General features: G+C 43.5%; 1 protein-coding gene across 6 annotated transcripts in view; it reads right to left on the bottom strand.

Annotated features, from left to right (window-relative positions):
- The window catches only part of SDK1 (sidekick cell adhesion molecule 1), a 455,695-nt gene that overhangs the window by 61,754 nt on the left and 379,112 nt on the right, over positions 1 to 14,829 (bottom strand). For all 6 annotated transcript variants that reach the window (XM_042438052.1, XM_042438056.1, XM_042438054.1 and 3 more), the window contains 5 exons: positions 12,937 to 13,138; positions 8,284 to 8,387; positions 5,143 to 5,213; positions 1,457 to 1,595; positions 431 to 490 (listed from right to left, as the gene is read on the bottom strand). In XM_042438052.1, the coding sequence (XP_042293986.1) occupies positions 431 to 490; positions 1,457 to 1,595; positions 5,143 to 5,213; positions 8,284 to 8,387; positions 12,937 to 13,138 (576 nt within the window). The remainder of the gene's footprint in view (positions 1 to 430; positions 491 to 1,456; positions 1,596 to 5,142; positions 5,214 to 8,283; positions 8,388 to 12,936; positions 13,139 to 14,829) is intronic.

The following is a 14,829-nucleotide window of genomic DNA, read 5'->3' as shown; positions in this document are numbered from 1 at the left end:
CATTCTTAACAGAAGGCAACCAAACCTTTAAAAATGTCTAAGCTCATTTCCAGCAGTGCAGGTTTTCCAAACTGTGCACAGGCTTTCTCCAGGAGCCTTTTAATTTAGCCCTATAGGCAGCTGAGATGTCTGAACATGGCTAGCATTCAGATAAAGGAAAGAAAGCCTTTGGTGGCCAATCTAAACTCCATGCATTTTGCCATCAGGGCATCTAGCCTGTACGAGTTAGTTCAGTTCCCTGAATTATGTTTTACCTCTATCTCCTATGTCTGGCATACTGAAAAACAATGTAAACAGAGAGGAGATCAGGAAGCTAAACCCATAAGTGAAGTCCCCTAAGTCCAAATTAGTGGGCTAGGAGAAAGGCACCAGAGACTTGTCACAAAGAGTTGCATCTAACAATGCTCTGCATCTGTATGCACACACTTACGTGTTAATTCATACGTCGTTAATACCGAGCTGCTGTTCACTGTCTTGAAGCTGCTTTGGGCTATTTGGAGTAAGCAAAGCAGAAAGTTGTTAGAGTGCTAGGAAGACTGTTATTGCAAATGACATCCAGCGCAGGTAGCAGGAAATAATACCACCCACGCACAGATGGCTTTAAGCTTCAGGACTGGACCTTGACAGGCAATAAAAGCCACATCAATTTTTAAATAACATGCCAAAAGATCATCAGTCACAAGGGTTCCCTCCTCTTCCTTGGCACAATACAAGGGAATAGAAGAGGGCACGGAATGTTCTTAGACATGACTGGACAAACAAGCATCAAGGAAGATGGGCCTGGGAGAAGGAGAATTCCCCCAAATCCTGCTCTACTCATGCTGGTACTGTATTATTACAGAAGCTGCAAACCTTAGGACTGAAATATAAATACACAGACAATCAGACACACACTGGAAGGACAGCTGAATTTCCACATTGTGACTTCTTTTGCACATAAGCTGTTGATACACCTGGAATGCAACACCTCCTCCGACGGCACAGCAGGCGACGTTCTAACTCCACCACATAGCTGAGGCTTTCTGTTTTTTCCCTTCGCCCTTTATTCTCCCCATCCCAATCAATAAAGCCTTTAATTTGATAGACTAGGCAAGCTAGTTTTGGACACCTGATTTACTACCAGGGTAGCCACAAGATGGAAACAGCTCAAAGCAAGAAATAACTGAGGATGTGGTGCATCAAAGAGGCAGGGAGGGGGATATGAGTGAATAAAGTGCTGTTTGGATGACCTCCCTGGACAGATCATATCCCTATCAGGTAAGCAGCAGAATAAACATCAGAACAAGTGCAAATCACTCCTCTCCATTAAATGTTTTAACAACTGCCATCTTAATTGAAATGGCCAACAATTCATCCTTCCTTCTAAAGCTTTGTCTCAGGATACAGGGAGGACAGTAAATGGTCAGACTGAAAGAAAAGAGCAACGCACACAAACGTTTGCACACCAGCTACTCACGTGTAAGCTCTGCTCGTAAAGCTGATAGGTTTTTAATGATCTTGGACTCGGGTCCTGATCCCGTGCTTTCGTACTCCAACTCCCGGTAATAAATGCGATATCCCAAGAGAAGGCCATTCAGGCTCTCAGCCTTTGGAGGCTACAAGAGGTTTCCATTAGAAATGCATTAGGCTTCGGGAATCCATTTGTGCCCCATGTTAAGACAACCAAAACTTCAACAAAAACATTTCTGTTAAGTGCTGAAATAACCCCACAGCTTGACTTGTTTTCAAACAAGATGCATCTATCCACATCTTGGAAAAGGTCACTTTGGTAGACTGCAGCTCCCAGAATCTCTCAGCCAGCACGGCCAAAGTTATTTGCATCACCAAAAGGGGTCTGTCCAGAATTCCTCATAAAATCAATATGGAAAGAGGCCATGCAAATCCATCAGGACAGTACAAACTTCTCAGTCAGTTTTGTGTGGTCACAAAGTGAGAGAAGATCCTGGGAGACAATGTGAAGCCATAGCCTTCCATATGATCTAAGAACCTTGTCTCACTATTCTTGTAATACAGTGTACAGGAACATCTTCTTCCAAGATGTTTGCTCAGGGTAGATGTTAAAAAGCATGGGAGATTACAGGAATCCATTTAGTAGCAGAAAAGGTTGCATAGTGAGCTGCGAGCCATAATTTTTGGGCAACTCCATCTAAAATTGTCCCATGAGAAGAACTTGGAAAAGTTACTTTTTGGGACAATGCTGCAATATATCTCCTGCCCAAGGCTGCCTTTCTGAACAGCCTGGAGCAACATATTCAACATGTGGTTAATTAGAAATCTGAATAAGCACAAAGGCTGTTTGGATGGGGCTGTCTTGATCAGAATCTAGGTAAGGGACATTCTGCCAATTCAATTAACTTCTCATTTTAGATAATCAAGGTTCTGATAATGAAGGTTCCATAGAATGCCTTAAATTCTTTTTCTTTCTCTCATCCATAAAAAACCCTTCCAGATTAATATCAAGTCCCTATTCAAAAGAGAGCCAGTAGGATTTTCTCTGGAGCTCGGATCTTATATCAGAATCGGAAGCTATTAAGATACAAGGCACAAAAAGGCCTAGGAGATAAATGGCATGGGATGATCTTTCCTCTTTGCCTTGATAATCATACTTCTGCCTTGGAAAAAGTACTCTGTTGAAAGGTCAGGGCATCTTGCTCTTATCTGTCTTTTATGAAAAAGAAAACACCTCCCCAGTTTTTGATGTAATGGATTATTTAGGATTTTCTCTCTCTTTCTAAGATGGGCCCAGAGGCTCTGCAGAGCCAGGTAAAGTGATGATGAGTGGCAGTCAGTGCAGTTTCGAGAAAACAATCACAACAATTTGTTTACACTGTGCAACCTGGACAAATTCTCCGCTCAAAGGAGGAAATGGACTAGAACGAAGCATTAACTCTAACACCAACAGGAATTCAGACCATCACTCCTGAGCCACAGAGTCACCAGTTTCTTCAACAGAACCGTCTCCATTCATTCTTAGGTGGCTTTGAAACAATCAGCCAAGAAACTTAACACATCAGCACCTAATTTTGTTTCACACATCCCCTCCAAAACCATTAAAATGTCATCTTGCGCAGGGAAACCCAAAATAACTTGGATGTTGCCTGTGTTTTCCTCACCATTTAGCTAACTATAAGCTTATTTTCCATTTTTATTCGAAAGCTACAGTCTGCCTAAATTGCTGAGTACCCAAATAACATAAGCGGAGTAATGACATGTAATTGCCTTCAATTCCCTTGATGTGGTTTGGGTGCAACTATCCCATTACATTTTCATGAAATAAAAAGCACCCAATTATCTAAACTACTACCTATTTCGCATTCATTATCCACCCAATATCTATCAACGGGATCAACCTTTCTTCCTACATGTGCCACTTCATTCTCCTCTGCTCCTGTTTCTGTCCGTTCTATTGTGCGACTGATTGAGAGGTGGGTCGCTGATTGATACCTACACATGGCTCCTTGGGTAAACACAGTCAACTTGCCTCACGTTTGTTCAGTATGTTGAAACCGAGAGTGTTATTGCTTTTGTGCAAGCTAAGTTGCAGCGTAAGAGACAGAGACAACATCGGGGATGCAGCTGTAACATAATAGTAACGCTGAGATCCTGATGGAGCATAAAGCTCTACCAGGAAAGGTTGGGCTCCCTGCACCTCTCCCTTAGTGGAACACCTACCTCCTTACGTATGTCCTTTTTGGATCACTGTGGTCAGAGGTATCACAGAAACCTTGTGGATACCTTGCCCATGCCACCTATCTTCCTGCCACTTGGGCACCCCTGTCGCATGGCCATTTAATGGCTGGAGGAGGAGTAAGAGTGGCTAGGAGGCATCTGGCTGTGTCCATGCAGCCAGACACATAAAGATATCATCATCTTTTACCTCCCAGGTTCCTCCAATAATCCCCAAAGATTCCAGGAGAATGTTTTCTTCTTCATGTGTCTGGCGGCAAGAGCACAGTTGGATGTCACTTTGCCGCTCAACCTTCCTCCAGGCATTAAATGGCCATGGAAGTGTCCAGGTGGCAGGGAGGTAGATGGTGCAGGTGGGGAGCAAGGTATCTCAGTGGATGGAGTTGATTGATACTTCCCTCTAAAATGACCAAAGGAGGACATACGCAGGTCTAATTTGTAATTTCGCCTGCGTATGTCGCCAACAGAATTCTGGTCTAATAGGGAGACTGCACTGTACAGTCAGGACAATTTTACTGTGATCTGGATCCTGGAGCAACCTTCCCTAATCCCTTACTCTGCAGGTATGGCAAACAATGGCTAGAATCCAAAAGGGTTAGATCCATTGAAAGAATTGTTAAATGATGAGATAACACATAGTTAATTCCATTGACTCAGTGGGTCCGTTTTAGTTGGGACCAACAACAGGATTGAGGCCTATGAATCTCATCATCCCCAGCCAGCATAACTATTCTGTTTAGGTAGGATGGGCTTACAGATCTACCTCTGTGGGTGCTCATATCTTGGTGTCCTCTTCAGGAATATAAGAGCCCATTCAAACTAGACAACCATAGCACTATGATTCCACTTTAACTGTCATGACACAGCCTATGAAATCTTGGGGTTTGTAGCCTGGGGAGATACTAGAGTTCTCTGGCTGAGGTTTCTGACTACTCCTCCCTAAAACTTCAAATCCCAGGATTACTGCTGCTCCAGAGACTAGAAAACCAATCAATTACAAGAAAAGAGATTCCGACGAAACATTAGGAAACCTTTTTTTTTGCTGTAGGAGTTGTTCAGCAGTGGAAGAGATTGCCTCAGCAGGTGGTGGACTCACCATCTTTGGAGATCCTTAAGCACAGGCTGGATGAGCATCTTTCAGGAGTGCTTTTGCTGTGTATTCCTGCATGGCAGGGGGTTGGACTAGACAGTTCTTGTGCTTTCTTCCAACTCTATGATTTGATTTTATAGGATGTTCCCATGGCAGTCACAGTGGAATTACAAATCGATAAATGTGCAATGTGAAAGGGCCCTAAAAGAATAAAGATGTACAACTCTTTCCCCCAACCCCAAAATAGCTGGCAAGTAGCATGCATTCTCAGCACTGTCTTGACCTGGCGAAGTAGTGTTCTGGCCTTTCTTAATAAACAGAACATCATCTTCTGACCTCACCCAGCCTTCGAAAAGTTTACTAACCTGCCACTGCACAAGGACAGAGGATGTTGTGTGTGGGATCACAGACACGGAACTGGGCGGTTCACCTGGGACTAAAAGAAGAAAAAGAAGATGATCAGAAATAACAATTTTTAATAATAATAATAATAATAATAATAATAATAATCCAAAATTCCTATTCTGCCAGCCAAAATTCCTTCCTTCCTGCTATGCATTGCTGCTATGCTGTCCAGGGGCAGAGGAGCAGGTGAGCATCCGCCCTCCCCACTGCTTTCAGAGGCCCAGCCACCTAAGCCTGCTTTCAGTGTCTATCCTACCTATGCAGCAAATGCACAGAATGTATCAGGGACAAAGCCGGGGAAGCTTATCAAGTGCTCCCAGCTCTCCACGCTAAAACGCTCCACTAGCAGCATCGGTTTCTGCTCAGCAAAATAAATCCTCCAAGTTTGCTGAGGAGGCGAGAAGCGTTTGCTGTTAATCGCTTTTGTTGTACGGAGGCCAGAGGGTGTTCCGGGGGTCTCTAAAGCTCAGCCCAAGTCTGCGTGGGGAGGGAGGGGATCGGGGAAGGACTTAAAATTCATGGGAAGGAGTTCCAGAACATTTGTTGTGCTTGTTTGCGGCAACAAACAAACAAGCAAGGAGAGAAAAAAGAGAGACGAGGCAAACAGTGGCACCTTAAAGATAAGACTGGGATTCAAAGATCACATCCAAGCAAGGGCTGACGGGGCAATGGCATAGATCCCCCGCTTTTGGCCCTTTTTGGTTCTGCATGGAGAGCAACCAACACCCCCTTCTCCAGCTGCCATACAGTGTAACAAACTGCTTTCCAAACTCCATCTGGAGCCAGTTCCCTGGGGCTTGACTGACAGCTAAACGGGGCTACTTGCATAGTCGTTTGGACCGCCGCCAAATTGATATGCCCAGGTAAGAATGAGAAATTTTTATCTCCCATAAAAGTGGGATTCCACAGTTCAGTACAACAATAATGGCCGATTTTGCAGAAATGTCCCCCAGCTCTGCAACACAAGGCAGAATCAATGCAAACTCTGTGCTTTTAAGTGGGTTTGATGTGCTCGGATTGCAATGCAACACCAAACAACATATGCTAATGTTTTCTTGCACGGCACTAAAAAGTGCTTTTAACCTCTCGCACACTTTCTGGTTGATCGATGAATGCAAACTCTACTAGCAAGTTGCAAAATGGCCAAATGAGCAAAGCATAGCCCAGCCTTACCTGAAAGTCCCCTATCTTGCTATTCCTTCCATTTGAGAAATGGGGGAACAGAAAAGGAGTTATAAATACAAAGAAGCCCTAGGGGTAAGTCTGCTGGGCCACTTGTTATGTCCCCTCTCTCATTCATCCAGGGGCCTATTCATTTGTGGAGGACCACACAAAAGTAAAAGTGGCATGTGAATTACATTTCAAGTTTGGCTCACATTTAGAGGAACTGAGCAGGACCTGGTACAGCCAGCCCTTTGTATCTACCAGTCCGCCACCTGTGGACTGGAGCATCCCCAGATGCTTCCTCCCTGTTCCCCCAGTGGTGGTGTGTGCATATATGGCTGCACTAACACAGCTGTGCACATAGCACTGCCATTAAAAACAATGGGATTTGAGGACCTACGATTTTTGACATCTGTGGGGGGTAAGTGGGTCTGGAATGGAACCCCCATGGATACGAAGGGCTAACTATATTCACTGATGCGTACTTTTTCAGCAACTCTTGGGTCATCTAATGGACCAATGGGTTTTCAAGTAGCCTTATATAGCCTCGAGTTTGGCTTGGCTGCTCCCAATGTAATCAATCCATCTTGTAAGTAAAGTTCGAGCTCTTCTTGAGCTACTCTGCTGGCTTCTTCGCTAGCTGGTTTGCCAGTACCCTTTTGCTCAATGAACCTAAGGACATCTTGTCCCCACACAACCCTCGGAGGATTGCCCTGTAGATTAGTGACAAGTCCATTTCTGCCTGCCCAGCTTGGATGTGGCTCACTCTCTATCCGCCCAGCCCTGATTAAGAAAGGTTGTGGATGTATGAGAGTACACTGAAGCAATTATTTTGCTCCGTTATTGTCTTCCCTGACCTGGAACAAAAGCACTCAAAGATAGCCTGTGACACAAAACGCACTTTGCAATGGTAAATTGCTTTCTCCCCATACCAACTAGCAAGCTAAAATGTTTTATGCTCGCTGGACATGCAGCCCCCTCTGCCCCTGCCCTCTCTCCCTCATTCAACAATTTAGCACAGAAGTGGATTTGGAGAGAAAGCAATTGAATAAAGTTCTCCAAACATATGCTCACTTGTACATTCATTTTTAATGCACCTTGGTAAATTATTCAATTTCAGGAAAGATAATGGTTAGTTAGCACCGAACCTGGAAGACAATCAAGCTGAGTCTAATTTAGTTTGGGGGCGTCTGACAGCAAGATTCATTATCTGGAGGCACTGCAGGATAACTGGACTACTGAAGAGGCTAGGCTTCAGATTTAGATCATATTTCCAAAACCCAGGATTTGATGCCTGGATAGTCTTGTTCTCAAATTCCAACGGGGGACATTAGGAATGAATTAACTAGGAATGGAAGAAATATTTTGAATTGAGGAATTAATGTATGTCTCAAATGTCTGAAAACCCCAGTTAGTCCAATTCTGGACTGATGAGAAACTACACAGTTTGAGACTTATTCTGTGCAAAATCTGCAAAATATTCTGCAAAGCAAATGCTGGTTTCTGCACCCAAAAGGTCTGAATTTTGTGCAGTGTATGTTCCCAAATACAGCATTTTCAGCATAGGAAACAGAACTTTCTGTACAGAAAACAACATTTCTGTGCAGGGATAGTGTTTTCTGCACAGACAATGTCATCTCCTATGAAGAAAAGACTGGTTGGGTCACAATTGCTCCCTCCTACAAACGCACAACAGTTGTAAATTTTCCACAGAAGAAGTCCTGAATTGTGAACAGTCTTAAAAAATGTGCAGTTTTTAGACTAACCATTTCACAGTAGGATGAAAATTGCTACAATTTCTTGTTACCTCTTTGAGAATGCTATTTGTAAGCATTATATCCCTAGAATAAAGTACGGTATGCACTCTCAGTGTTGAACAGACATAGCCATTCTTTGCTTCTATCCCAGGCTGACTAGTTGGTTGCTGCAGCTCTTACCATCTTGAAGCGTAGTGACTGCTTCCGTCTCTGCGCCAAAATCGCTGTCTCCAATATCGTTGGTTGCTTTCAGACGCAGCTTGTAGGAAGTGAATGGATTCAGCCTGCAAAGTGGAACAGTGTGCAAAACAGGGATAAATTCCTTCTCTCTCACTCTTTCTTCCCATTTGTCTCTTGCTGGCCTCCTCACAAATCACCAGCCCAAAGAAATTCTAAGCACAGCTCACAGTAACCCGCTTTGGGTTGGAGCCACATTTAACTCAGCAGCACTAAAAGGATTCATGTTTTCTCCCCCATCCTTCACCCCACCGTCCCTCTTATTCCGAAAAAGACCTCTGCACAATTCTCAAGAAAGATACTGTCCATGACTGAATTACTAAGCAGGAGGGCAATGCAAAGAAACCTGGGAGGTCATCTTCAGCACCACATCTTCAGTTCAACATTAATGAGAAACCATTTCACAAGTCAACCAACAGTCTCTTCTGCTTTGTTTGTGTCTGCTATGTCTTTTCGCCGGCAGGGAAAGACCATACACATTTAAACAGGCCTTGGCTGACCAGGCTGGACTGATGTGAAACTGGATATGTTGTTTAAATATGCATTGTGTATTTTCAACATTTTCCTTGTTTTAAATTTACAGTATTTATTTATTTAAATAGTGTTTTAACTGAATGCACTATTTAATGCTTTTTAAAACGTTTGTATTTTGTACTGTTTAAACTGCTCAATTTTAATTGATGCTGTAAACTGCTCTGCATTCCATTCAGAGGAAAATGGATCTAAATTAAATTAACTTAAACAAACAAACAAACATAGCACAATGTATGGTCAGTGCACATGGCTGGCAACCCACTGTGCAATGCGCAAAGGCAATGCACAGAAGTAATGCACATTCCTGTGCTACTCTTGGTTTAATGTGTTACCACACACACAATGGCCTCACATCTGCTGGATATGACCATTGTATGTTGCATGCATAGCACAACTGTGTATACCACTAACAGATGACAACCACTGATAGGATTCCAATCTTCCAAAGTGATGCATATTCATGTCTTAATGAATCTGCACAATCCCTAATGAGTAGTCAAATATCACCTGCCATTCTCACCTATGTAGGAGATATCCCCAAGTCTTATCCAAGGGCAACCAGCCCCAGAAGGAGAGCCAGGAGGGCCTTTTCAGCCACAGGCTTTTCAGTTAATCCTCTAGACACTGCTGCGCGGATGCTATTTTTCATTGCGGTTGCATTCCCAACTAATACTGTTGCTCAGGTTATTTAACACAGACAGTGACAGGGGATTCCCTGCAGGTTTTCTGTGTACTCAGTGACTTTAAGATATGCAAAGGCTGACTTCCAGCTGCGGTGACTTCGGCAGAGCTTCCAGCATTGCCAACGGGAGGCTCCCTTTTGAGTTGCTAACAAGGTCTGCAGGAGTTCAGAGGCGCACATAATAAGCTTAGCTAATTAATCGGTTAAAGCCAGTCCAGGGCCTTCGTCCGATTCAGCCAACTAGCAGGACAGGGACAACTACTGGAGATGGCTGATTAATCACAGAGGGATAAGACGCTGTCTGATGGACAGCATATAAAACGGCTCTTAGGCATCCCCACAGGAAAAATACTCTCCAGAAAGGGGTGGTAAATGTGATCCTTGTTTTTTGGTATTAGCTAGTGACGGCTGCATTGATCCCAAAGAACAGGGCCTGGCTTCTCACACATGCACATTCGAGAGGAATTTTACAGCCCTCCAGATGCCACTGAGCTGCATCTCCTAGATGCCTCAGCCAGCATAGCCAGTGACAAGGGATTTGGGGAGTTGCAACTCAATTACAGGTTCCAATGCTTGGAACCAGAAGCGTTTTGGATTTTGGAGTCTTCCAGATCTTGTAATATTCGCATATACATAATGAGATACCTTGGAGGTGGAATGCTAGTCTAAACATGAAATCCATTTATGTTTCATCTACACCTTACACACGTAACCCAAAAGTAATTTTATATACAATATGCTTAAGTCATTTGGGGCCTGAAACAAAGTTTGTGTATACTGAACCATCAGAAAGCAAACGTGGCATTATCTCGGACACCCAAGTGGAAAATTTCAGGAAGAGGAAGAGAATCGCAGGAAGAGAAAAATGGAAATGCAATGGGAAGCAAAGACACAGATTCATCGTTCCTTACTCCCTGCAGCCCATTTTGCTTGAGGAAATTATCACAAGAAGAAGATAGGCGCTCCATCTGCAGATTGTAAAGACTGCATCAAACTGTCTGATCACTGGACCGAAAGTCTACATTTTATCATCCAGTCTTCTTCCCTATCAATTCCAACCCCCTCCATGCCAAAATTAAGCAAATTTGGATGGCTATCAGCAGGGTGTGGGGTGCGTGGATGGGGAAGAAGGAGCAGCAACTGGCAAGTCCATATAGGGAGAAGGTGGCTTTAGTACAAGAATCTTAATTCCAGCAGAATCTAATGAAGGCTGGATGCTGCTGCTTAAACAGGGTGATGTTATCTCTTCATTCCTCAGTATGGCAATACAGATAAAATTGCCCTCATTTCATCTGAAAACAAGATAAAGGATTCACAGAGACAAAATCTCCTTGCACGGATGGGAATGAATTTCAACAAATCACTGCCAAAAAAAAGAAAGGGGGACTTCACAAGGATTTTGGATTCTCCTGGACTGCTGGAGAGCTCAGCAATAGAAAAAAGGATAGCTTGCCAATGAACCTATGCGAAAACAATTGGAGAACAATTTGTCTGGGGTTAAAATCTTGCCCTCCCTTCTGACAAAATGACATCCCCACTGAGAAGAGCTGAGAGTTTGTGCTGCTTCGCTTCTGCAACGCTGGAACAAAGGAAGGATGGATTTATATAGACAGGCATCAAACTACATGCCTCCTGTGGTAAAGCATGGCCTCCTGATAGATGCACAGTTGGCCCTCCATCTTCTCGGGGATCTGTTCCAGACTCACACCTGTGAAAATGGAGGCTCATGCTTATTCAAGCCTTGAATGGGGCGCTCCCACGTCCGCACCACTGGAAATAGCAGAGGTTGCCCCTCTGTAGATATTCGAGGGCATGGATCCCAGATCCGCAATTTAGGAGGGGCAACTGTATTAGAATATTATTATTTACTGCAGTATCAGAAGCACTTTCTCCATGCTCCCTGACTTTTTTGTGAGGCCAAATACTGCTTTCCACATGCCACTTTTCTCTACATAGATGGAAAGTGTATTGAAACACTCCTTCTACATGCCTCAATAGGAAGGCTTATTTTCCAGCAGAAGCCCTCTCCCTGGTCAAGATCCCTTCGCTAAGAAATAAAGCTTAATTAGATAAGATCACATGCAATGTTAATTAGAGCTTCCGTCATACAGCGTCTCTCCATTTTATTGCTTTTTGTTCAGCATGGCAGCAACATTACTGATGAATAGGACCTTTTAGTTGCACCGTAATTACCCAATGCTTGCTCTCCATGTATGAGACGACGTTTTAATTATTGATTGCTTCCATTATTTTTTCCCTTTCCTCTTTTAAAGAGGAATAATACTATTTTCTAGTAAAAATAGGGGAGAAATGGGTTAGCATATTTTACCTTTATATCTCTGTGAGATTTGTTAAGATGCAAAATAATACCATAAACACCATGAAGGTAACACCATAAAAGGTTGAGATCTAGGACTGCAGCACTTGGTCTATCCACTATCACAATTGTGAACATTCAGGGCTTGAATTTGGTACAGGACTCATTCTATACAGATGAGCAAATCTAACATGAGAAGTGCTCAAGTCCACAGTGGTCCAAAGCATGTCAGATATGTAATGCACCTGTATGAACTGTCAAGCAGCACTATCTATAGGTAATTCAAAGTGCAGTGGAAACAACTAAAGAATTTATATCAGGACTAAAATCTTGTTCTGTGCTGTGGGTTACAGTAACACTCTTCTAGGTCTTTCTTGGCAAGATTTGTTCAAAGGAAGCTTGCCACTGCCTTAATCTAAGTCAGAAAGAGTATGACTTGTCCAGTATCATGTACTGGGTTTTCATGGCTGAGCAGGGATTTGAACCCTGGTGTCCTAGAGTCCTAGTCTAGTGCTCAATCCACTATACCAGTGATTTCCAATCTTTGGTCCTCCAGGTGTTTTGGACTTCAACTCCCAGATGCCCCAGCCAGTTTGGCCAAAAGTTGGGGATTCTGGGAGCTGAAGTCCAAAATATCTGGAGGACAAAAGTTTGGGAACCACTGCACTATACCATGGTAGTTTTCAACAATCTTATACATTTAACCTACCTTCAGTCCCAGCCCAAGAAAAAGGTGGGGGATATATTTTATAAATAAATGAAATAAATAAATAAATATTAATTGGTACCCTAATAGATTATCCTGGATGACTACCAAGAAGCACAAAGCTCAGCATTAGATTTTAACGTGTCTAGTTTTGAAAAACTGGATGGAAGGAGTTACAGGATTCACCCTTTGAGCCATGAGCTGAGTGCACAGGTCTCCATGGGAGCTTTGAAACCCTGCCTTTGTTTTTCTTCCTCTCTACAGTGAAAGAAGAGTCTCTTTGGTGCTTTGAGGCTATCTATGTCAAGGTAAGCTGAGCTTTCTGCCATCTCCAGCTGTGAGGCTCTGTGTGGATACCTGTCAATTGTACAGGAGCTAGCTTCGTGGTTGATAGATGAGGAATACGTTTTCCAGTCACCATCTGGCAGCTCTTTCATTTGCACGGTGAAGTAACGTATTGGTGAAGACCCATCACTTCCAGGAACCCAGTGCAGCTGTAAGCTCCGAGACGTCACTTCAGACTGGGGGACTCTCAGGTCCCTTGGAGGGGCTGGCCGCTCTGAAATGGAACAGAAACTCTCCATTACTCCCCACAGGATTATTTGAGCTAGTGAAACCTTAGGACATCGATAGAACACCTCCAAACCTAGTTCTGCTCAGCCCTACTATTCTTGCATATTGATGCAAAACCACTGCAAAAGAAAAGGCTGTTTTGCTCCATCCAGAACAATCTTTTGTTTTCCTGGGTATTAAAGTGCCTCTAGGAAGCTTTCCCTTTATGGAGCTGAAATGCAAGAAAACAGGCTTTGCAACTGCTGCGTTTTAAACGCTGCCAAGGTTAGGGGAACTCTTGCCGTTTCCATTCAGAAGGGAATCAATACTGGCTGAGGCTAGCAATCTGAGAGATGAAGCAAGCTTTGCCCAAGAAGGTCCTGAACCCTGACTCAAACTGGTATGTATGAGACAGCAATTTCTTTGTTTTATTCTGTCCCTTTTTTCCAGCCTGCGTGGATGGTTATCCGCACAGGAGCTTGCACTATGCACTGTTGCTAGCTGTTGTCTGAATCCGCTGTTCTGTTTAGTCCATTGGGTGCTCTCTAAACATGGAAAGGTGACTTCAATTTTCCAAAGTTACCAGGACTGGAGAAAAGAAGAGGCTTGAAGAAGGGGGGAAGGAAAAAACAGAATTCCTTGCTTTTCAAAGCTGAAATTCTGCAGACTTGAAAGCCCAGGTGACACTAAAAATGCTGCCTAATTTTGTGGCGTCGACCATAAAGTCCCAAAGAGTTATAGCTGCTACAGGCATATTTGCAGATGTTCTCTTTTACTATCATAGCGATTTTTATCCTTTCTCCACAAGAGTTCAGGCCACTGTTGGTGGTGTGTTTCCTATGTTATTATTCATGTCAACTAAGAGCTCATCTACACTTGCCAGAATACTCCCGGCTGCTCCTTGAGTTGTCTGGCTCCAAATCTGCCCTTTATCTTGCAGGTTTTTGGCTCTTTTCTCCAGCGACGATGCTAGCTTTCCATGAGTTCTACTCTGCGCCCTCTGAGATCAGAATGAGGTGCCCAGCCGTGCTACTGATGCCAGGCACCTTGTTCTAGACTTCAGCCCTACTTATACCCATAGGGGTGGCACTGGGCAAGTCATGGGGACTGTGATAGCAATTGGTGAATTATTTTAATGTGGGATGGGGGGAGATGTCCCAAATGGAGCGTGGTGACGTGAAAACAGTCTGGACTTGATCCAGGGTTTTGATCCTGCACTGTGTAAGCATGATGCAAGGAGCCTAGAGGGAACTCAGGTTAAGTCACCCATGTAGACAAGGCCTAAGTTGGGAAGAAATAGGAATGCCCAGTACTACACCTCTCCCTCCCTTTATCTCCAGGTAAGTGTGGTGACTTCTTGAGAAACATGGTAAGAAAAGGGGCAACTACAAAGGGGAACTCTGTAAATGATCAAGCAAGGGCATCCATTGCTAAGATCTAAATAATAATAATAATAATAATAATAATAATAATATGTTTTATTTATATACCGCTATTCCAAAGATCATAGCGGTGAACAGCAAGTAAGCTAATTAGCAAGTAAGCTCCCTAGTATAAAGTCCGACATATTAAGATTTAAAAGATGAAATCAGATAGCAGATGCCTGGAGAGACATTCCCCTAAGACTGAGTTATTCAAGGTGGGCAATCCTGAGCTTGGCCGACTTCTTGCCCTGGATCCTCCTAGGAAAACAGCTGC

The sequence above is a fragment of the Sceloporus undulatus genome, chromosome 8, assembly GCF_019175285.1.
Source record: "Sceloporus undulatus isolate JIND9_A2432 ecotype Alabama chromosome 8, SceUnd_v1.1, whole genome shotgun sequence".
NCBI lineage: Eukaryota > Metazoa > Chordata > Lepidosauria > Squamata > Phrynosomatidae > Sceloporus > Sceloporus undulatus.
Note: the sequence above shows the minus strand (reverse complement) of the source record. Positions and strands in the feature narration are given on the sequence as shown.